Here is a 24903-nt window from a genome sequence, read left to right on the forward strand (position 1 = left end):
TCGGGAGACTCCGCTGGTTCCTCCTCCCCGTCTGCAGTGTCGGACAACCTCGTGTCACCGCTGAGCACAGCACACATATCACATGATCCTGTCTGCCGTGAGCGCACCCCCTCACACTGCCCCATTAACTTATGAAACCTGGGCCAATCTGTCCCCAAGATTAAGGGGTGTGTAAGGCGGGAGCTAACCGCAACCTTTACTCTGTTTTTTCCCGATGTATTTCATTTCCACTGACACCGAGATAGTTGTGAACATCTCCATGCACACACCTAATCTTCACCCACAATGCCTCCACCAATGCCCCAAGCCGAACCAGGCTCTGGTGAATCATAGACTGTGTACAGCCAGAATCCACCATTGCCTGATGTGTACCCCCCTGGATCCTTACCGGAACGCGGTATTTCACCCCTGGAGCGGGGGAGGGTGTTGGAAGGCCGGCAACCCGGCCTACGTCCCAGAGTGGACACTCCTTCTGGCAGTGCCCGGGCCGCCCGCACCTCCAACATTCCTGCCCTGATGTCTGAGGAGCCCCCTGTAGATTGGGAAGGGTGCCAGCAGCTGCAGGCACCTGTGGAGACAAGACATGAGGGAGAGAGCTGGCAGTGGCCGAGCCAGGAGCTGCCGTTGTGACCTTCTCCGAGGGGCTGGAGTCGGCCGGACTGGAGCCAGCGGGCGCCCGCTGTCTTCCTGACCGGACACCTGAGTGGACAGCGAGGTGGTCCTCCGCCAAAATGATGGCGGTCGCCAGTGACACGGGACAGTGTACCCACGCTGATGTTTTGACTGGCAGCTCCCCCACAAACTGTTCCATTCTCCAGCAAGGCCTGCTCCGCCGAGCTCCCCGGCTGCAACTACCTGGCCGCGGCATCCCTCAGCCGCTGGGCATGGGTGAAGGGCCGGTCCTCGGGCTCCGACCTGGCCTCGCAGGACCTCCGTTGATGCTCCTCTGGCGAAAGGCCCAGCCGGTCCAGGATGGCTTTCCTCACATCAACTTAGCTGTTTCTGGCTGCCATTTTTGCCTCCCCCGTCAGGAGCGGCAAGAGCCGGACCGCCCACTCCACCGCTGGCCAGCCGCACGCCTCCAACATGTCAAGGAAAGACTGTGCATCGTCTGCTGCTGTCATCTTATGTAGGTGCACCCCCACCAATGTTGAAGAGGCCCACGGCGGCGGAGCTGCAGCCGACCGCGCTGCGAGCTGCTCCAGTGCCTCAGCTTGCCTCTGCCTGGACCTGAAGTGCCACCAGGAACCCCCTGTTGGCCTCGGCGTGGTCCTGCTGCATAGTCGCCATCTGCCCCAGGGCGATGACCGCCATGTCCGTCTGTTGTCCGTCTGTTTCCATGTTGGGCCCCACATTGGGCGCCAGTGTGACAGACATCTTGCCATCACCGTGGGTTTTCCAGCTTGAATGAACAACACTCAGCCACTGTACCGTTCAACGTGTTTATTCCAACACCAATACTCCACATAAATGTCCGTGTGCTCTTCCACCGAGCAACCAATCACACATCCATCTGCAGCCAGCCTGCTGCTCAGTCTCTCCAGGAGTCCCCGTCTGGTGTCCTGCTACTTGGTTTTATGCAGGAAGCGATGGACAATCTGGGATTTGATTCAGCTGCGGCTAATTAAGCCTCTTCCAGGCACCGTTCCCTGAACCACTCCCCCAATCAGTCCCACCTGCAGCTGAGCCAAACCATGCCCCCCACCACCACACCGAGATCTGCTGCACCTGGATGTTAGATATGTTGATCCCACTGGTTGAGGAACATGTGGTTTTGGATTAGAAGGAGGAGGAAGACAAACTTACTTTCACATCAACATGCTCGACGTGGTGCTGGAAGGATTTTACTGCTGGCTCAGCAAAAGGCTGCAGAATTTCTCCTGGTGTCTCCTGAGCGCTGGAAGAATTTCAGCTCTCCCAAGACACAAAACCCGTCTTCCATAAAGAATACGTTCTCCACTCTATTATCGATGAAGAGGAGTCCAGAGGAGGAACAGCACCATGCTCAGACTCAGACCTGCTGCAGCCCAGTCAGCTGTGAGGAGGAAGGAGGACTGTTTCCAGATGTTCCAGATGTTCTCTGACCAGGAGGAGAGGACACAGTTCAGATGTTGGAGTTCATACTGCCACACTAACATCTCCACTCTGTTTAAATAAAGGTCTGCTCACTGAAATCTACACACTGATACTGACCTCCTGACCTCTGAGCACAGAGAGAGTTAGTCATGTGTGAAAGGAGGTAGTAGAATGCTTCATGGTTTTTATTCAAGGTACCAATAAAAAGGGGGGGGGGACAAATGCCCCCTCCTGGATCTGCACACATTAAACTAATATAACTGGAGATACAAGTTTTTTCATTTTCACAGAGACATCATGCTGCTCAGAGAACTGAGGTTATGGAAATAACCTAAAGGTTTTACTGGTAGAAAGAAAAGCATTTCCATCGAGCAGATAAGATAAAACCTTTACGATACTTCCAGCGTGATGATGTCTCTGGTCAGATTATCATCGTGAATGTGCATCCAGATGTTCTCTGAGGATGAAGAACTGAACCAGAACATCCAGGCTTTGTGTGTCCTGTAGAAACTGAATCTGGGTGAAAGTTTAGACCCAGTGCTTTCAACTGGAGCACACACACACACACACACACACACACACACACACACACACACACACACACACACACACACACACACACACACACACACACACACACACACACACACACACACACACACACACACATATCTTCATGTTTAATGTGTGTCTCTGTTGTGTTGTTGTTTTAAAGAACGCATGGAGACGGCAAACAAACAGCTCGCTGCTAAAGAGTGTGACGGATCAGAAGACAACCGCAAGACCATCTCACAGCTGCACACACAAAGTCAGTACACACACACACACACACACACACACACACACACACACACACACACACACACACACACACACACACACACACACACACACACACACACACACACACACAGTCAGTGTATACACACCACACACACACAGTCAGTACACACACACACACACACACAGTCAGTGTACACACACACACACACACACACACACACACAGTCAGTACACACACACACACACTCACACACAGTACACTCACACACACACACACACACACACACACACACACACACACACACACACACACACACACACACAGTTGTCACCATCCACATTTGACTGATATGAAACTAAAAGTTTGTGGTTTATTTAAAGGTTTTTGGATCTCTTGGATGAAATAAGTGAGTTGTTGTTTTTAATGTTCAGGAAGCTGTTATTAATAATCAGTGTTACTGACACAACTACACAAACACAACTACAGACACACAACGACACATCAGGGTGGCAGTGATGATGGAGAACACACAGTTAAGATGCTTCATTAATGAAGTAAGTATAACATGTGAATAATAAAGCTGTTGTGTGTCCAGATAAGGAGACGCTGCGTGAGAAGGAGAAGCTGGAGATGGAGCTGAGTGCCCTGCGCTCCACCACCGATGACCAGAGGAGGCACATCGAGATCAGGGACCAGGCTCTGAACAACGCCCAGGCCAAGGTGGTCAAGCTGGAGGAGGAGGTAACACCCACTGGTTCTTACTGGTCCACACTGGTTCTTACTGGTTCTTACTGGTCCACACTGGTTCATACTGGTTCATACTGGTTCTTAATGGTCCACACTGGTTCATACTGGTTCTTACTGGTTCATACTGGTTCTTACTAGCCCATACTAGTGCATACTGGTTCTTACTGGTCCATACTGGTTCTTACTGGTCCGCCGAGCAACCGATCACACATCCATCTGCAGCCAGCCTGCTGCTCAGTCTCTCCAGGAGTCCCCGTCTGGTGTCCTGCTACTTGGTTTTATGCAGGAAGCGATGGACAATCTGGGATTTGATTCAGCTGCGGCTAATTAAGCCTCTTCCAGGCACCGTTCCCTGAACCACTCCCCCAATCAGTCCCACCTGCAGCTGAGCCAAACCATGCCCCCCACCACCACACCGAGATCTGCTGCACCTGGATGTTAGATATGTTGATCCCACTGGTTAAGGAACATGTGGTTTTGGATTAGAAGGAGGAGGAAGACAAACTTACTTTCACATCAACATGCTCGACGTGGTGCTGGAAGGATTTTACTGCTGGCTCAGCAAAAGGCTGCAGAATTTCTCCTGGTGTCTCCTGAGCGCTGGAAGAATTTCAGCTCTCCCAAGACACAAAACCCGTCTTCCATAAAGAATACGTCCTCCACTGTTTCATACTGGTCCATACTGGTCCATACTGGTTCATACTGGTCCATACTGGTCCATACTGGTTCTTACTGGTCCATACTATTTCATACTTGTTCTTACTGGTCCATACTGGTTCTTACTGGTCCATACTGGTCCATACCGTTTCTTACTGGTCCATACTAGTCTATGCTGGTTCTTACTGGTCCATACTAGTCCATACTGTTTCTTACTGGTTCATAATGGTTCATACTGGTTCTTACTGGTCCATACTGGTTCTTACTAGTCCATACTGGTCCATACTGGTTCTTACTGGTCCATACTAGTCTATACTGGTTCTTACTGGTCCATACTGGTTCATACTGGTTCTTACTGGTTCTTACTGGTCCACACTGGTTCATACTGGTTCTTACTGGTCCATACTAGTCTATACTGGTTCATACTGGTTCTTACTGGTCCACCCTGGTTCATACTGGTTCTTACTGGTCCATACTAGTCCATACAGGTTCATACTGTTTCTTATTGGTCCATACTGGTTCATACTGGTTCTTACTGGTCCATACTGGTTCATACTGGTTCTTACTGGTCCATACTAGTCCATACTGGTTCATACTGGTTCTTACTGGTCCATACTGGTCCATACTAGTCCATACTGGTTCATAATGCTCCATACTGGTCCATACTGGTCCATACAAGTTCTTACTGGTCCATACTAGTCCATACTGTTTCTTACTGGTTCATACTGGTTCTTACTGGTCCATACTGGTTCATACTGGTTCTTACTGGTCCATACTAGTCCATACAGGTTCATACTGTTTCTTATTGGTCCATACTGGTTCATACTGGTTCTTACTGGTCCATACTAGTCCATACTGGTTCATACTGGTTCTTACTGGTCCATACTGGTCCATACTAGTCCATACTGGTTCATAATGCTCCATACTGGTCCATACTGGTCCATACAAGTTCTTACTGGTCCATACTAGTCCATACTGGTTCATACTGGTTCATATTACATTATTATTATTACATTTCATCTATGTGACTCTTTTATCCAAAGTGACTTACAATAAGTTCATTTCAACCATGAGGGTACAAAACCAGAACAACAAGAATCAAGAAAATACAATTTCTTCAAGAAAGCCAAACTACAAAGTGCTAAAAGTAAGTGCCATGTTAAGCTACTAAAGTTCTACTATTCAAGGTAAAGTCTGAAGAGATGTGTTTTTAGTTTGTGGTGGAAGATGTTCAGAGTTTCTGCTGTCCTGATGTCGTTGGGGAGCTCATTCCACCATTTAGGAGCCAGGACAGCAAACAGTCGTGATTTTGTAGTGTTTAGCTCAGTGAGGAGCAACAAGCTGATTGGTGGATGCAGAGCGGAGTGAACGGGCTGGGATGTAAGGTTGGACCATGTCCTGGATGTAGACTGGACCCGATCTGTTCACAGCACGGTACGCAAGTACCAATGTTTGGAAACGGATGCGGGCGGCTACTGGTAACCAGTGAAGGGAGAGGAGGAGGAGGAGGAGGAGGAGCGGAGTAGTGTGAGTGAATCTATTAGGTTAAAGACCAGTCAAGCTGCTGCATTCTGGATGAGCTGCAGAGGTCAGATGGTACGAACAGGTAGACCTGCCAGGAGGGAGTTACAGTAATCTAGACGTGAGATGACCAGAACCTGGACCAGAACCTGGACCAGAGCCTGGACCAGAACCTGCACCTCCTTCTGAGTGAGAAGAGGACGTATTCTCCTGATGTTGTGCAGCATGTATCTACAGGAACGTGTTGTTGCAGTGATGTTGGCAGTAAGAGAGAGTTAACTGTGGAGTGTCTCCGAGGTTCTTATCAGTCAGGGTCGGGATAACAGAGTTGTTGAAGGTAGTAGTCAGGTCGAGGGTGGGACAGTCTTTCCCTGGAAGGAAGAGCAGGTCTGTCTTGTGGAGGTTGATTTCCAGGTGGTGTGAGGACATCCACTGAGACATGTCAGTCAGACAGGCAGAGATTCATGCTGCTACCTGTGTTTCAGATCTGGAAAAGAGAGGATCAGTTGGGTGTCATCAGCAAAGCTGTGGTAGGAAAAGACATGCGAGTGAAGGACAGAGCCGAGAGAGTCGGTGTAGAGAGAAGAGGAGGGGACCCGGGACGGAGCCTTGAGGGACACCAGTAGTGAGAGGACAAGGTTCAGACACAGATCCTCTCCAAGTTATCCGGTAGGTGAGGTCGTTGAGGTAGGATGAGAACAGGGAGAGAGCAGAGCCTGAGACACCGAGGTCCTGAAGGAGGAAAGAAGGATCTGGTGGTTCACTGTGTCAAATGCAGCAGAAGGTCGAGAACAGGGGCGGGCAAACTTTTTGGCTCAGGGGCCACATTGACTTTTAAAATTTGACAGACGGGCCGGGCCAGCACCAGATGCATACATATCAAACATAAACATAAAAAAGGCGTTACAGTGTTAATACGTACATTCACTTTTAGTGGGAACAGTGTTGTTGATCACCTTCTTTGTCAGAGCATCGAAGTCTGGTGTTAGTTTGGTTGTGTTCTCAGAACAGATCTGAGGTGTTCATCACTCAACTGGGATCTGTGAGGTGCTTTGTTGGTGTTCATCACACTAAAAGTCTGTTCACACACAGTAGAGACAAACAACACCAGCATCTTCTGGGACATCTTCTGGATGTTTGGACATTTGGCTGCTTTAATGAAGCAGAAAACTCATCCAGTTTAAGAGAGTTGAACTTCTCCTTGAAGACGATGTCACATTGGAGATCAATCAGTTCACACTGAAACTCCCGTGGTGCTGTTTCAGGGTCTTGTGTGAAGGGACATGAGACCAGCTGGAGGGACACGACACCAGCTGAAGGGACACGACACCAGCTGAAGGGACATGACACCAGCTGGAGGGACAGGACACCAGCTGAAGGGACATGACACCAGCTGAAGGAACACGACACCAACTGAAGGGACAGGACACCAGCTGAAGTGACTTGTCGATTTTTCCAAAATCAGAGAACTGATGGCAGAATCCTCCGTGCAGGTTATCCAGTGATTTCCTGTATGTCTTCATGTCGAGGACGTCTTTCAGCGTAGCCAGTGTGGGGAAATGAGCAAATGACTTGTTTGACATTTGCTTTGAGAATAAAGCTAGCTTGGTTTTGAAGGCGCTGACGTTTGTGTACATTTCATGGACAAACTGGTCTTTCCCTCGTAGCTTCACGTTCAGCTCATTCATGTGTGTCAGTACGTCCTCAACAAAAGACATCACAAAGACAATCTGTGTCACTCAGCTCAGGAACATCGTCAGCTTTCTCAAGTAGCTCCATAAATGAGATAATCTCCTGTTTGAGCTCCAACACTCGTTGACGTACTTTCCCCAAACTTAACCAGCGGACGTTGGAGTGGTGAAGCAAGTCCTGGTGATCAGAGTCAGTTTCTTCAAGAAACTTAATGACCTGATGGTGAAGTCTCCTCGCTCCAATAAAGTTCACCACTTCTACAACCGGCTTCACTACGTGGTCGAGCTGCAGGACGGATTTACACAGTGTAAGAAAATGACCTCCTGCTCAGGGTTGTCCTCTTTCACCCTCTCCTGGATTCTTTTGAGCAACCCGATGTTTTTTCCAGTCAGATTTGTCGATCCGTCCGTGGTAACGTTGGCGAGCTACTCCGAGGTAGCTGGAGCCTCTCGATGACCCCCGACACGCCGTCATACGAGTCCTCTCCCCACGGTGTCCCCTTCAGGGATTCCACGGCCAAAAACTCCTGTTATCTCAAACTTGTCATTAATCCCTCTGATAAACATTAAAATCTGAGCGGTGTCCTTTATGTCATTACTTTCGTCCAGTGCCAAGAAATATCATGTAAATGACTCCGCTGTTTTGTTTAGCTTGCTAGCTAACTCTTTGTCACCGTCCTGCGTGATGAGCTCATGTTTTCTAATTTGTTCTTCTCTCAGGACACCAGACACCTACTGTCTCTACCAGCACTCTTTGAGAAACTCCCCTTCAGAGAAAGACTTGATCCTGTAAACTACCTGCTGACCTCCGAGCGGTCCGTTCCCGCGTTGACTGGTTGTTAGCGCAATGAGCATGCTTGGTGGAAAAGTGACAGCTGATGTTGTATTCCTTTAAAACCGTAACGGTTTCTTGGCCAATAAGACACACAGCCTTCGACCGGACTTCAGGGAACAAGTATTTAGTTGTCCGTTCCTTATTAAACACTCGGCGCTCGCTGTCGACTTTTCTTTTCTTTGGCCCGTTCATTGTTGCAGATGTGTTCAGAGCAGCAGCAGAGTGACAACAGAGAGCAGCCGGCCTAGTGCGCCACCTGGTGGACCGCCAGGTATTACAGGACAAGGTCAAATGAATGCAGTCATAGTTATGATATGATTTGATTTGGGCAATTCTGTACCAATCTTCGGCGGGCCGGATTAAAAAGACCAACGGGCCGGATGTGGCCCGCGGGCCGTAGTTTGCCCACCCCTGGTCTAGAAGGATCAGGACAGAGGACAGAGAGGCTGCTCTAGCAGTGTGAAGCTGCTCAGAGACAGAAGGAGGACAGTCTCTGTTGAGTGGTCTGTTGAAACCAGATTGGTGGTCAAGAAGGTTGTTATGGTGGAGATAGGAGGAGAGTTGGTTAAAGATAGCTCGCTCCAGAGTTTTAGAAAGAAAGGGAAGAAGAGAGACGGTCTGTAGTTGTTTACTTCAGACGGGTTGAGGGGGGTTTCTTCAGGAGAGGGTTCACTCTCTCCTTCAGAGAGTTCGGGAAACAACTCCATACTGGTCCATACTGGTTCATACTGGTCCATACTGGTTCATACTGGTACGTGTCACTTCTTTCAGCAGCCAATCAGACCGTTGCACCGATCCAACTGTCAGAGTTCATGACACGACAAGTATCCCTGCATCACAGCGCCCCCTGGGGGACTCATTTATGTGGGAATTGTTGAATTGTTGGGTTTCTCTGTATAATATTGTAAAGTTCTACTGTAAGGACTTTAATGTGTTAAGTGCCATGAAATAACCTGTGTTGTGATTTGGCGCTATATAAATAGAATAGAATTGAATTGAATTGAATTGAATTGAATTGAATTGAATTGAATTGAATTGAATTTACAACATTTATCCATGTGATGCTGCCTTTCATTGATTTATAGTTGTTATTTAATTTGTGACAGTGTGGCCCGCGTTGAGATGGTCCACTCACTGGTTCTGGTCCATTCACTGGTTCTGGTCCTTTCACTGATTCCAGTCCTCTCACTGGTTCTGGTTCTCTCACTGGTTCTGGTCCTTTCACTGGTTTTGGTTCACTTACTGGTTCTGGTCCTTTCACTGGTTTTGGTCCACTTACTGGTTCTGGTCCTCTCACTGTTTCTGGTCCTCTCACTGGTTCTGGTCCTGTATATTGATCATGTGTGTGATCTTAGTAAACAGTGATTTACAGTAATGAATAAAAATAGAACACACACACACTGCTGTGTAAAACCTTCCTTTGTCGTTGTCAGATGTCGAAGTCCTGAGGCCCGGTGGGTTTGTAGAAGCAAGTCAGGGTTCAGTTTGTTGTGGCCGGGTTCTTGGCGAGGAACTGGTGTCTCCTGGTTACCGTGTTGTTCTCCAGAGGAACATCTCACTGCTCTCAGTCTCCTATTGCTCTGATATTTGACACCTCACAGATCTGCTGAGCCATCAGTTTCTCTCTGTGTGATGCCCCCTGGTGGCTAAGGAGGGAACATGTGCAGAGTGGATCTGAAGCTCAGGACAAACATAACATAACATCATTATTTTTATTTCATGTGCTGATGGTTGCATCGTGGTGGAGGAGGGAGGGGTGGGTAACAGGACAGGAACTGGGCCGGAGCCTCCAACACACAACGCCTGCCTGTCAGTCAGAACAAAAGAGCTGCAGGACTTTCTTTCTCCTTCTTCTCCTCCTCTTCGTGCGATCTGTTCTTTCTCCTTCTCCTGTCTCCTCCTCTTCCTCCGATCCGATCTGCAGGGAGGTGTTCCTGTAGTGATGTGTGGTGAACAAACAACAGCAGCAGTAAACAAAGTTTAAACAGCTGAAACTGAAGTAACACAAACAACAACAGAAGAAGAAGAAGAAGGAACGTCAGTCAGAACCATGTCTGACAGTTTAAGATGCTCCAGCTGATCATACATGCATCTTATTGTCTGTGTGTGTGTGTGTGTGTGTGTGTGTGTGTGTGTGTGTGTGTGTGTGTGTGTGTGTGTGTGTGTGTGTGTGTGTGTGTGTGTGTGTGTGTAGCTGAAGAAGAAGCAGGTGTACGTGGAGAAGGTGGAACGGATGCAGCAGGCTCTGGGTCAGCTGCAGGCCGCCTGTGAGAAGAGAGAGCAGCTGGAGCATCGTCTCCGTACGCGGCTGGAGAGAGAGCTGGAGTCTCTGCGCATGCATCAGGTAACACACCTGTGCTGACTCATCAAAAACACACGTTACACTGATTTATTACAGGAGTAGATGGGGAACATCAGGAGTCATACACTCCTCGTCTCCTGTCGTAATGCACCAGTTACTTCCTGAATCTGTGTTATACGTTGAATAGTCCTTTATGGTTACCGTGACCTGCGTCCCTCGCAGCGTCAGGGCGGCTCTCAGAGCAGCGGGGCGGCGCCCTCAGAGTACAACGCCACGGCCCTGATGGAACACCTGAGGGAGAAGGAGGAGCGCATCCTGGCCCTGGAGGCCGACATGACCAAGTGGGAGCAGAAGTACCTGGAGGAGAGTGTGATGAGGCAGTTTGCTCTGGATGCTGCCGCGTCCGTCGCCACGCAGAGGTACGACTCAGACTGATGATTCAGCAGATTAAAGCTTAGGATCCCTCACAGAGAGGGCAGCGGGGAGATTCACACTGTGGGGAAATGACAAACAGATGTTCACCTTGTGGTGATCAGAGGATGCTGCTAGTTTCTTCAGTTTGGTTTCAGCAGGGTTTCAATCAGCAGTAATAAACAGTGTGTGTGAGCCTTTCAGACTCTACAGTGATCAATAGATGGAGGTCTGTGGATGAACGACTTGTGAACGACGTGCTGTTTGCAGGGACACATCTGTAGCCATGAGCAGCCACTCCTCCAGCAGCAGCTACGACACATCGGTGGAGGCTCGGATCCAGAAGGAGGAGGAGGAGATTCTGATGGCCAACCGGCGCTGTCTGGACATGGAGAGCAGGTAACAGAGAGGGTTGTTTTCACACCAATCAAATCAGCTGTGGTGTGTTTGTGCTACAAACAAGTGGACGGAGACTGGAGAGGTCTGGTGGGTTTTATCAGTTCTGGGACAGCAGAGGATCTGTCTGTAGTTCTTCCTCTGAGATGATGTCTGACGTCATGTTTCCTGCGAACAACAGCAGAACTAACACTGTGTGGTCCTGAGTCTGGACCGGGTGTGAAGGACTCCTGTATTCCTGACCCACTGACTCCTCTCCGATCCAGGATCAAGAACCTCCACGCCCAGATTATTGAGAAGGACGCCATGATCAAGGTGCTCCACCAGCGCTCCAGGAAGGAGCCAGTCAAATCGGACGCACCGTCTGCCATGAGGCCCTCCAAGTCCCTGATGTCCATCTCCAACACGGGTTCTGGGTCGGGCCTGCTGTCTCACAGCCTGGGACTCAGCAGTTCTCCAATCACAGAGGAACGCAAGGACACCAGCTGGAAGGGAAGTCTGGGTGAGAAGCAGCCTCCCGTTCAGATTCCTTTAGAGTGGAGGATCACCATGAAAACACCGGTTCTTCTCCTGTTCCTCCAGGGGTTCTGCTGGGTCCGGAGTTCCGCACCGAGTCCCTCAGGGCGGAGTCAATCTCCTCGTCCCCCTCCCCGGTTCTTCCTTCAACCCCGATGACCGCAGGCCACTCGAAGACGGGCAGCAGGGACAGCTGCACGCAGACGGACAGGAGTCAGAGTCAGGACAGCAGCAAGCCCAGCACCCCCGCCCTGCAGAGCATGACGCTGCCGGCCCGCCTGTCCAACCCCAGTCCGGTCTACATCCCCGACCGCATCGCAGGTCAGTCTCTCTGCAGACATGTCACGTTGTCGTGGTGTCATGGTGTCATGTTGTGATGGTGTTGTGTTGTCATGTTGTGATGGTGTTGTGTTGTCATGTTGTCGTGGTATCATGTTGTCATGTGGTGTCATGGTGTCATGTGGTGGTGTCGTGGTGTCATCCTGTCATGATGTCATGTGTCATTGTCAATGGTGTCATGGTGTCATGTTGTCACGTCATGGTGTCATGTTGTCGTGGTGTCGTGATGTCATGTCGTGACGGTGGTGTCATATTGTGGTGTCATCCTGTCATGGTGTCATTGTCAATGGTGTCATGGTGTCACGTTGTCATGGTGTCATGATGTGTTGGTGTCATGGTGTCATATTGTCGTGTTGTCATGGTGTCATCTTGTCATGGTGTCATGTTGTGATGGTGTCATGTTGTCATGTTGCCACGTCATGGTGTCATGGTGTCATCTTGTCATGATGTCATGGTCTCATGTTGTGATGGTGTCATGGTCTCATGGTGTCATTTTGTGATAGGGTCGCGATGTCATGTGATGGTGTTGTGTTGTCATGGTGTCATGTTGTTGTGGTGTCACGTTATCATATTGTCATGGTGTCATGTCATTGTGTCATCTCATGTTGTGGTGTCATGTTATCAAGTTGTCATATTGTCATGGTGTTATTGTGTCATGGTGTCATTTCATGGTGTTATTGTGTCATGGTGTCATGTCATGTCAAGTTGTCATGTCATGTTGTCATGTCGTGTTGTCATGGTGTCATGTCATGTTGTCATGGTGTCATGTCATGTTGTCATGGTATCATGTCATGTCATGGTGTCATGTCATGGTGTCATTTCATGGTGTTATTGTGTCATGGTGTCATGTCATGTCATGTCGTGTTGTCATGGTGTCATGTCATGTTGTCATGTCATGGTATTAAGTTGTGTCATGATATGACAACATGACACCACGACAACACCACAACATGACACCATGGCAACTTGACACAATGACACCATGACAACATGAAACCACAACATAACAACACGACACCATGACACCACGACATAACAACATGGCAACATGACACCATAACACCACGACAACATGACAACATGGCAACATGACACCATAACACCACGACAACATGATACCATAACACCACGACAATATGACAACATGGCAACACGACACCATGACACCATTAGAAAATGACACCATGACACGACATCATGACACAATGACACCATGACATGACACACCGTGACAACATGACACCATGAGACCATGACACCATCACAACATGACACCATGACACACCGTGACACAATGACACCATGACATGACACACCGTGACATGACACCATGACATGAGACCATGACACCATCACAACATGAGACCATGACACCATGACATCATGACAAAAGACAACACCACACCACGACAACATGACACCATGACACCGTGACATGATACAATGACACCATGACGACATGACAGGATGACACAATGATAACACGACAACATGAGATCATGACAACATGAGACCATGACACCATGAAATGACACCATGACACAATGACACCACGACATGATACCATGTCACCACGACAACATGACACCATGGCAACTTGACACAATGACACCATGACATGACAGGATGACACAATGACATCACGACACCACGACATGACAACACGACAACATGACACCATGACACCATGACACCACGACACCATGACACCATAACACCACGACAACATGACACCATAACACCACGACAACATGGTAACACGACACCATAACGCCATTAGAAAATGACACCATGACAACTTAACATGACACCATGATATGACACCATGACATGACACCATGACAACATGAGACCATGACAACATGACAACATGAGACCATGACAACATGAGACCATGACACCATGACATGAGACCATGACGACATGACACCATGACAACATGAGACCATGACACCATGACATGAGACCATGACGACATGACACCATTAGACAATGACACCATGACAACATGACACCGTGACATGACACCATGACGACATGACATGACACTATGACGAAATGACAACATGACAACATGACAACATGACAACATGACATCATAACAACGAGACCATGACACCACAACGAGACCATGACATCATGACAACATGACAACATGACACCGTGACATGACACCATGACGACATGACATGACATCATAACAACATTAGACCATGACACCATCACAACGAGACCATGACATCATGACACCACGATAACATGACACAATTCAATTCAATTTTATTTATATAGCGCCAAATAACAACACAGGTTATTTCATGGCAGTTAACACAATAAAGTCCTGATAGAAGAACTTTACAATATTATAGAGAAACCAACAATTCAACAATTCCCACATTAGCTAGGAGGGAAAAACTCCTCTTTAAGGGGGAAAAACAGGAAGCCAGTGAAGAGAAGCTAAAACAGGAGAAATATGATCTCTCTTGCTAAATCCCGTCAGTACTCTTGCTGCAGCATTTTGGATCAGCTGCAGGTTTTTAATGAGTAATTTGGACATCCTAACAGCAAGGAATTACAATAATCTAGTCTAGAAGTAACAAATGCATGAATGAGTTTTTCTGCGTCACGCTGAGGAAGGATTTTCCTGATTTTATTAATATTACGTAGATGAAAGAAGGCAGTTCTGGAGATTTGCTTTATATGGTGTCTAAAGGACAAATCCTCATCAAAGATGACTCCAAGGTCCCTCCTTGCTGGAGGCCAAGACAACATCATCTGGAGTAACTAAGTGATTAGAGAAAGAGTTTCTGAGGTGTTTAGGACCAAGTACAAGAACTTCTGTTTTGTCTGAATTTAGAAGCAGGATGTTTTTGGTCATCCAGGCCTTTGTCTTTTAGACAGGCTTCAAGTTTTACTAACTGATTAGTTTCATCTGGTTTTATAGAAAGATATAGCTGAGTGTCATCTGCATAACAATGGAAGTTATGCAGTGCTTCCTGATGACATCTCCTAATGGAAGCATGTACAAAGTAAAAAGTATTGGGCCTAACACTGAGCCTTGTGGAACTCCATAACTAACTCTTGTTTGTCTGGAAGACTCATTGTTGACATGGACAAACTGGAATCTATCTGATAAGTAGGATTTGAACCAGTCTAATGCGGTTCCTTTAATCCTCGTAACGTCTTCTAATCTCTGTAATAAGATCGTATGATCAATCGTATCAAAAGCAGCACTGAGGTCCAGAAGAACAAGTACAGAGACGAGTCCATTATCTGAGGCTAATAAAAGGTCGTTAGTAACTTTCACCAGAGCTGTTTCTGTGCTATGATGAACTCTAAAGACTGAAAATCTTCAAACAGATCATTCCTTTATAAATGATCACAAAGTTGATTTGCAACAACTTTTTCAAGGATTTTAGAAATAAACGTCAGGTTGGAAATTGGTCTGTAGTTTCCTAAAACAGCTGATCAAGAGTCGGCTTTTTAAATAAAGGTTTAATTACAGCCACTTTAAAAGCCTGCGGTACATAGCCGGTTACAATAGATAGATAGGTTGATCTGATCTAATATGGAAGTATTAATTAAAGGGAAAACTTCCTTAAAAAGTTTAGTTGGGATGAGATCTAACAGACAGCTAGAGGATCCAGATGAAGAAATAATTCTAGTTAACTCAGAGAGATCAACAGGAGAGAAATGTTCCAAGTTTACATCTGGTCCTACAGTTGCTTTCAGGGCTGCTGTTGCTTAGCAACACATCAGTGATGGTGTCAGGAAGGGTCGGCCCGATTCTCTCCCTGATAGTAAGAATTTTATTAGTAAAGAAGTTAATGAAGTCATTACTGCTGAGAGCTGAAGGAATAGAGGACTCAACAGAACTGTGACTCTTTGTCAGCCTGCTACAGTGATGAAAAGAAACCTGGGGTTGTTCTTGTTGTCCTCTATTAATGATGAATAATATAAAGTTCTGGCCTTACCAAGAGCTTTCTTATATAATATTAGACTCTCCTTCCAGACAGGTGAAATTCTTCTAAATTAGTGGAACTCCATTTCCTTTCCATCTTTCTAGTCGCTGCCTAGCAGAGCGTAGTTCTGAGTTGTACCATGGAGACAACTTCCTCTGGTTCATGACTCTCTTCTTCAGAGGGGCGACATCATCTAGAGTTGTAGCAGAGATACTGCAGTGTTTTCTACCAGATGATCCACTTGTGTGGGACTAAGATCAACGTAGATGTCTTCCACTGCTTTAACACACGGCATCGAAGAGGATAAACATGTAACTGCTTCCTTAAACTTGGCCACGACATCATCTGACAGACATCTACTGTAGTGGGATTTATTCCCACATGCTGTGTCGTCCATTATTGTAACTTCAGATGTTAATAAGAAGTGGTCCGACAAAACAGGGTTTGGAGGAAATACTATTACATTTTCAGTTTCCATCCCATACGACAGAACCAGATGGAGGGTGTGGTTACCACGGTGACGGGGTTTATTTACATCCTGATAAAAGCCTATAGAATCTAATAATGAGCTGAAAGTAGAACTGAGGCTGTCGTTGTCCACGTCAACATGAATGTTAAAGTCTCCCACTATCATCACTTTATCTGAACTCAGCACTAAATCTGATCAAAAGTCAGAATTCAGTTAGAAACTCTGAATAAGGACCAGGTGGGAGATAAACAACAACAATACAATCTGTTTCTCTGCTTTCCAGTTTGGGTGAGAGACTAAGAGTCAGACTCTCAAATGATTTAGAACTAAGTTTAGGCTTTGGATTAATTGATCAACTTGAGTGGAAGATTGCTGCCACCCCTCCTCCTCCTCCTCCTCCTCCTCCTGAATCTCTAGGAATATGATAATGAATATGACTGGGAGGAGTTGCTTCATTAATCCTAACATATTCTTCCTGTTGCAGCCAGGTCTCTGTGAGACAGAGTAAATCAATCTGATGATCAGTTATCAAGTCATTTACTAACAGAGATTTAGACCAGAGAGATCTCATATTTAATAGTTCACTTTTAATTGTAAGATTTCTTTGATCCATTAATTTGGTAGGATCCATTTTTATTACATTTGTATTGACAGATCTTTCCTTGAGTTGTTTAAATATCGGTGGTCTGGGTACAGACACAACCTCTACAGGATGTTGAAGGTTTTTGGTGAGTGACAGCTCTAAAGAAGCTGCAGAGGAGCTGTAAGACTGCAGCTCTGCGTCCTGGCCTCAACCCTGGATGTCAGGTTTTAGGGCTGTTAAGAGACATGACCATGTTTCTAGAAAGAAGAGCTGCACCATCCAAAGTAGGATGGATGCCGTCTCTCCGGATCAGACCAGGTTTCCCCCAGAAAGTATTCCAGTTGTTAATGAAGCCCACATTGTTAGCGGGACATCACCTCGACAACCAGCGGTGAAGTGAAGACGTACGGCTGAACATATCATCACTGGTCCGGTTAGGAAGGAGTCCAGAGAAAACTACAGAGTCCCACGTTGTTTTTGAAAAGTTTGAGACCACGACAACATGACAGCATGACAACATGGTTTTATGGTGTCACGGTGTCATGTTGTTATGGTACAACTCGGTGTTGACAGTCTGACAACAAACAGCTAATTTTGCTAAAAACTAGCTAAACTCAAGTTAACAGATAGCTTCCAAAGCTACCAACCTGCCACAAAGCTAATAATCAATGTATTTTTCCTTAAGGTTAGGTTAGGTTAGGTTAGGTTAGGTTAGGTTAAGTTAGGTTAGGTTAGTTTAGGTTAAGTTAGGTTAGGTTAAGTTGGGTTAGGTTACGTTAGGTTAGTTTAGGGTTAGGTTAGGTTAGTTTAGGTTAAGTTAGGTTAGTTTAGGTTAGTGTTAGGGTTAGGTTAGGTTAGGGTTAGGTTAGGTTAGGTATTTACTTTATTAATCCCCGAGGGGACATTTTTTCGCTACAGCAGCATACAGGAAGCAATAAGATAATAATAGAATAATAGAAAAGCAATAAAAAAATAAAAACAGCCAAACTGAAGATAACAACCAGCTAACAATGCTAACAACCACCATCTACAGATGCTTCTCACTATAAATACTGCAGCTGTATTGTTCATATTATCTGAATATAAACGTAAACAGAACTAAAACTCCCTCCAGACTTCCTTCCTGCCTGATTCAGAGTCCTGAAAGATGAGGAGACTGTTGGAAACAATGCATGATGGGTAATCTTAATGCTGGTCAGATATGATGCTGTGCTGACTGATGAGCTGCAGTAGTGAACGGAGTATCATCTCCACGGTACTTCATCAGTCGGATGTTCTCTTTTTCCGTAGATGTTCCTGGTTTCCTCAGCAGCACTCTGGAGCGGAGGCTTCCCGTCCAGTCACACCCACAGCATCAGGCTCCTCCCCCAGCCCCGCCCACCCAACAGGAGGTGGACACCGACATGGTGGAGATCCTCATCTGACCCCCGGACCTCCAACACACCATCAGCTCTGTCAGAGTAGAAGAGACGGACAGCTGCTCCATGTTTACATTCTAACACCTTACACACTGACTTCATTCCACTCTGAGGACACTCAGATGGCTGACGGAGGCTGGTGGAGGAAGATGGAGGCTGGTGGAGGAAGATGGAGGCTGGTGGAGGAAGATGGAAGCTGGTGGAGGACGATGGAGGCTGACGGCGGTCATCTTCGTTGGACCAAATGTACTGTCTACCTTTTGTTGCATTTATTGCACTACTTATTTTAAAGCGTACTTCTTCTTTCTGTATAAGAAGTGTGACAATAGTTGTTGTATTTATGTTCGTGGCACTTGGACAATCAGAAGAGAAGTGAACTGTAATCTGAACACCTGGACAGATCCAACAGGAGAACACCGGACCCTGGTCGGATCCTTCATCCATCATTTCGCTTCCTGTCGTGATGACACATGTACAGGACACTTATTGTGAATATTTACCTTTTTTAGGCACTTGTGTTACCATAGCAACCATCCATCCGACTGCTTCATTGATCAAAACAAACCGTGACGTGTTTTCAGACTGGATGTGACTGATCTGAGGTTGGATGAGGAAGTCTGTCATCATGTTGAGGTGGTTCTGACTCTACTGGGTTCTACTGGGTTAAAGAGGGAGCTCTCAACCAAAGGTATCAGACTGGACATGTGAGAGGGAACGTAGAGGAGCAGCGCCTCCTTCAGGAGGAGCAGGGTCACCCTGCAGGTGGAGGAGGGCGCACTGACCTTCAGTGACCATATTACACTTCCTGCTTCATGTTACACTTCCTGTGAGGCTCACATGGTTCAATTCAAGATGTCAATCAAAAACCAAAAATGTCGGACCAAAGAAGTGAAGAACGGTCGACACACTGATATCAGTCAGAGGATCAATGATCAGGATCAGCTGGGAAGACACAGACACCTGATCAACGATCACTGACACCTGATCAACGATCACAGACACCTGATCAACGATCACTGACACCTGATCAACGATCACAGACACCTGATCAACGATCACTGACACCTGATCAATGATCACCGGGCTGAACTCTAGATGACAACGGACCGTGGTGGGATGTCTCAGGTGGGACCTGATTGGCTGCAGGTGTTCATTGTCTCTCATCCCACCTGAGAGCTCACCTGCCTCGGTCCTGCACCAAAGTATCCCAGTACAACACACACACACACACACACACACACACACACACACACACACACACACACACACACACACACACACACACACACACACACACACACACACACACACACACACCCTCTGCCGTGTCTCCTGTCAGAAGTGCCTCCTCCATGACATCATTACATGTTTACCAGACTCGTGTCGTCTGAATGTACCAGCTGTTTCCTGATCACGTGACCTGACACAGAAACAGAAACATGCTGCTTCCTGTTCTTATTGCTGTACAATCACTGCTAACATTCCTCTTTATTCTGTCCTGTATGAAGTCCTGTAGTCTGTCTGTTCATAACCACATGTCTCATGAAGGAGTTCCTGTCGTATTAATTTAATTCTTCTTTAATAAATTAATGCTGAGACTTTCAGGTTGTTTCTGCTGTCTCCACCCTCATTAGTGAGGTCATCACACACCTGATGGAGCAGGTGAGGTCAGTGCTCCTCCTGCTGCAGTTCACAAGCTGAACAAAGACCGAACTGACAGAAGAAGAGTTTATTAGAGAAACCGACAGCAGTGATGGCACAATAATAAATAAACAACACTGTCACACAACAGATACACACTGTCCATGTATGTGTGTGTGTGTGTGTGTGTGTGTGTGTGTGTGTGTGTGTGTGTGTGTGTGTGTGTGTGTGTGTGTGTGTGTGTCTGTGGGTGTGTCTGTCTGTGTGTGTCTGTCTGTCTGTCTGTCTGTGTGTGTGTCTGTCTGTCTGTGGGTGTGTGTGTGTGTCTGTCTGTCTGTGTGTGTGTGTGTGTGTGTGTGTGTGTGTGTGTGTGTGTGTGTGTGTGTGTGTGTGTGTGTGTGTGTGTGTGTGTGTGTGTGTGTGTGTGTGTGTGTGTGTGTGTGTGTGTGTGTGTGTGTGTGTGTGTGTGTTCATCGGCGGATCCACAGCCACATATTCAGCAGACAGGTGGAGAACAGCAGAGAGAACAGGAGAGCTTCAGTGTTCCTCTGATCACAGCTCTGCTTCTCCAACGCAGCCAGACGACGACTCATCTTCATCACCTGCAGAGACAGATGGAGAAGGTTGGAGACAGACAGATAGAGACGGATAGACGGAGAGAGACGGATAGAGACGGATAGACAGAGACTGATCTAGATGGATAGACAGATAGAGACTGATAGACGGATAGAGACGGGATAGACGGATAGAGACGGATAGACAGAGACTGATCTAGATGGATAGACAGATAGAGACTGATAGACGGATAGAGACGGATAGACAGATAGAGACGGATAGACAGATAGAGACGGATAGACAGAGACGGCTCTAGACGGATAGACAGATAGAGACGGATAGACAGATAGAGACGGATAGGGACAGTGAAGGCAGCGCGGCAGAGGGAAGTGGAGACAGGTAGACGTCTTCCACTGCTCACCTGTCTCCTGAGGATGATGAACTCCACTGCAGCTCCTCCTTCATCCTCTGGACTCCAGCTGTCCACCACCCTGAGACAGGCAGGAGGACAGAGACACAGGCAGGAGGACAGAGAAAGACAGGATGACAGAGAGACAGAAGGACAGAGAGACAGACAAGAGGACAGAGAGACAGGCAGGACAACAGAGAGACGTTGGGACATTTTGTAAAATGCAGTAGAATCTGTGATTGATTAATTCTCCTCAAACGTTATTAGATCAGGTTGAAGTCATTGATCAGCTGCCCTCACCAGAGGAGAGGCTCCGCCTACCAACCTCACCGGAGCAGAGGCTCCACCTATCAACCTCCTCCAGCTCTCTGTGATATAATGCAGAGTTGATGGTGTAATCAGTGACTCAGTCTCTGACTCCCAACACACACGTGTCCTGTTACTGCAGCAGGTTTCTATCATGAGTCTATCTCACAACCTGTCCTGGAGGCTCCCCCAAGACTCCCCCAAGACTCCTCCCAGACACCTCCAAGACTCCTCCCAGGCTCCTCCCAGACTCATCCCAGACTCCCCCAAGACTCCTCCCAGACTCCTCCCAGGCTCCCCTAAGACTCCTCCCAGACTCCTTCAAGACTCCTCCCAGGCTCCTCCCAGACTCCTCCCAAGCTCCTCCCAGACTCCTCCCAGACTCCCCCCAAGACTCCTCCCAGACTCCTCCCAGACTCCTCCCAGGCTCCCCTAAGACTCCTCCCAGACTCCTTCAAGACTCCTCCCACGCTCCTCCCAGACTCATCTGACTCCTCCCAGACTCCCCCAAGACTCCCCCAAGACTCCTCCCAGGCTCCCCCAAGACTCCTCCCAGACTCATCTCAGACTCCTCCCAGACTCCCCCAAGACTCCTCCCAGACTCCTCCCAGGCTCCTCCCAGACTCATCTCAGACTCCCCTAAGACTCCTCCCAGACTCCTTCAAGACTCCTCCCAGGCTCCCCTAAGACTCCTCCCAGACTCCCCTAAGACTCTTCCCAGGCTCCCCTAAGACTCCTCCCAGACTCCCCCAAGACTCCCCCAAGACTCCTCCCAGGCTCCTCCCAGACTCCTCCCAGGCTCCTCCCAGACTCATCTCAGACTCCTCCCAGACTCTCCAAGACTCCAACCAGGGTCACACGTCTGACCCAGATCAGCTCTTGTTGTCTGCTTCATGTGACATGAAAACTGTGTTTCTGGTTGTGGTTCTGGTCTGCAGACAACCACTACATTTACTGGAGTCTCCTGTTCCTCATCGGCCACATCAGTAACTGATGAAGCTGCTTTTCTACCTCAGCAGAAGTCAGAGGAACAGAATAGTTCTGATATATTACCAGCGGTCCTGTCAGTCACCTGGTCCGACTGGACTCCACGAGTGCTGCAGCAGGGACCTGGGTCGGGCCTCTCATTGCGGACGGCTTCTCTTGGTTGTTAAATCTTTGGTCCAAAGAGACAGAAAGATAAAAGACCGTCTACCTGTCGGCCTCCAACAACACGACAGAGGAGAACAGCTAGTGACGGTTAGATGATGAGGCGTTCGATGGCAGCAGGAAATCAAAGAAGCCACCAGCAGTGATTAAAGATGTTAGGTCACATGATTCATCCCAAACAAACACCTGCTGGTTAGTTCACCACAGTTACAGCCTTCAAAACCAATCAGCAGCAAACATCTCCAACACGGTGAGAAAGAGCTGCAGAGGGTCAGAGGTCAGAGCTGAAGGTGGTCAGAGGACAGAGGACAGAGCTGAAGGTGGTCAGAGGTCAGAGCTGAAGGTGGTCAGAGGACAGAGGACAGAGCTGAAGGTGGTCAGAGGTCAGAGCTGAAGGTGGTCAGAGGACAGAGGACAGAGCTGAAGGTGGTCAGAGGACAGAGCTGAAGGTGGTCAGAGGACAGAGGACAGAGCTGAAGGTGGTCAGAGGACAGAGCTGAAGGTGGTCGGAGGACAGAGGACAGAGCTGCAGGACGGGTGAAGCTGGTCCAAATAACTGCATGCAGCTGTGATGTCAGTGTTTCAGAGACGTCCACAGACGTCGACATGCAGACAAATCAGATGCTGATACTTTCTCATGTCTGAATGTTTTGGAGCAGACAGACAGGAAGCCGTGCAGCAGGAGTCCCACCTGTACTTGTGGCTGACTGTCTGCAGGAGGCGCTGTGAGGCCTGTAGGCCCAGCTGCCTGGCTGTCTGCAGGAGGAACTGAGGAGACAGGAGGCCCAGGGGGGGGCGCTGGGCCTCAGGGTCAGAGGTCAGGACAGGAAGAGGAGGAGGAGGGGCGGCACACTGGTGGAGGGGAGGGCCCGAACCTCGACTGAAGGCAGGGAGGAGGAGGAGGAGGAGGAGGAGGAGGAGAGGGTTGGATATGATTGACAGGGAGAGGAGGAGAAGGTAATAAATGACTCCTGCAGGTATTGATGTGGACACGTGATCAGAACAGGAAATAGAAACTAAACCAGCTGCTGTTGTATTTTTCAGACTGAAATTAAACCAAAATCGTGTTCCGGTTTTCTCAGATTTCAGCTTATTCAGCAGAACAACATTTTATTCTATGAAATGAGTTGTAAGATCATAAACCGGCATGAAGGTTGAGAATCCTTCACTTTAAACCAGATTAAGGTGATCAGAGGTCGTCTGGGAGTCCTGTCGGATTAACCATGAGCAGCTCCTTCCTGTCAGCGGCCCAGATTGGACCTCTGCAGGTTCACTACAGGACCCCGAGGTACTGAACCCGCCCTGCAGACGTACCGACCCGTCTGCCTCAGAGCCCATGTTACTGCGACCCGCCTGGAGGAACTCAAGGTTCTCTGTATGTGAGGAGGTTCTGTGTTCTACTGGTTCCATAACGTATTACTGCTACATGCTGCAGTACTTACAAGCTGGACGGGTGTCTGGACGGAACCAGGGCTTGTTTGTGGGTCGGGGTACCAGGCGGAGTCCTGCCGAAGCTCTGGTCACTGTAAGACCTCCTCATAGAACTCTGTGGAGCAGGAAGAGGACGTTAGTACACCTGCAGGGCTGAGAGAGGACAGAAGGGTCTGACATCATCATCATCAACATCATCAATATCATTATTATTATCATTATTATTATTATTATTATTATCATTATTATTATTATCATTGTAAGTATAATTAATATTATCATCATTATTGTTATTATTCTCATTATTATTAATATGGTCATTATTATCATCATTATTATTAGCATTACCATTATTGTCATTATTGTTATTGTCATTATTGTTATCATTTTCATTCATATTATTATTATTGTGAACAACATACAGGGGCCTCTAACAACACAGTGACAACACGGTGACAACACGGTGACAACACGGTGACAACACGGAACACGATAACAACACGGTAACAACACGGTGACAACACGGTGACAACACAGTAACAACACGGTGACAACGCAGTGACAACACGGTGACAACAGAACACGATGACAACACGGTGACAACACGGTGACAACACGGTGACAACACGGTAACAACACGGTGACAACACGGAACACGGTGACAACACGGTGACAACGTGGTGACAACACGGAACATGGTGACAA

The 24903-nt window shown here is 47.6% G+C and overlaps 2 protein-coding genes across 2 annotated transcripts in view; one reads left to right on the forward strand and one right to left on the reverse strand.

Annotated features, from left to right (window-relative positions):
- Positions 1–20091, forward strand: part of amot (angiomotin) — a 41448-nt gene extending 21357 nt beyond the window's left edge. Inside the window, 11 exon segments of the mRNA XM_069688037.1 lie at positions 345–626; positions 819–923; positions 1032–1314; positions 2761–2884; positions 3456–3601; positions 10506–10655; positions 10836–11032; positions 11295–11423; positions 11687–11922; positions 12003–12257; positions 18580–20091. Of these exon segments, the coding sequence (XP_069544138.1) occupies positions 345–626; positions 819–923; positions 1032–1314; positions 2761–2884; positions 3456–3601; positions 10506–10655; positions 10836–11032; positions 11295–11423; positions 11687–11922; positions 12003–12257; positions 18580–18713 (2041 nt within the window). The 3' untranslated portion in view covers positions 18714–20091.
- A 330-nt stretch (positions 20092–20421) lies between these two features.
- Positions 20422–24313, reverse strand: LOC138614534 (mitochondrial fission factor-like; the record flags this gene model as incomplete). The annotated part of the gene is made up of 5 exons (XM_069688038.1): positions 20422–20950; positions 21325–21394; positions 22691–22774; positions 23459–23647; positions 24210–24313. Coding segments are annotated over 5 exons (579 nt in total), but the record flags the coding sequence as incomplete, so codon positions are not given.
- Positions 24314–24903: the final 590 nt, after the last annotated feature.

This window comes from Brachyistius frenatus, unplaced genomic scaffold (genome assembly GCF_029030835.1).
Source record: "Brachyistius frenatus isolate BFR_SWC_R1_liver_20210118 unplaced genomic scaffold, ASM2903083v1 Contig_518, whole genome shotgun sequence".
NCBI lineage: Eukaryota > Metazoa > Chordata > Actinopteri > Embiotocidae > Brachyistius > Brachyistius frenatus.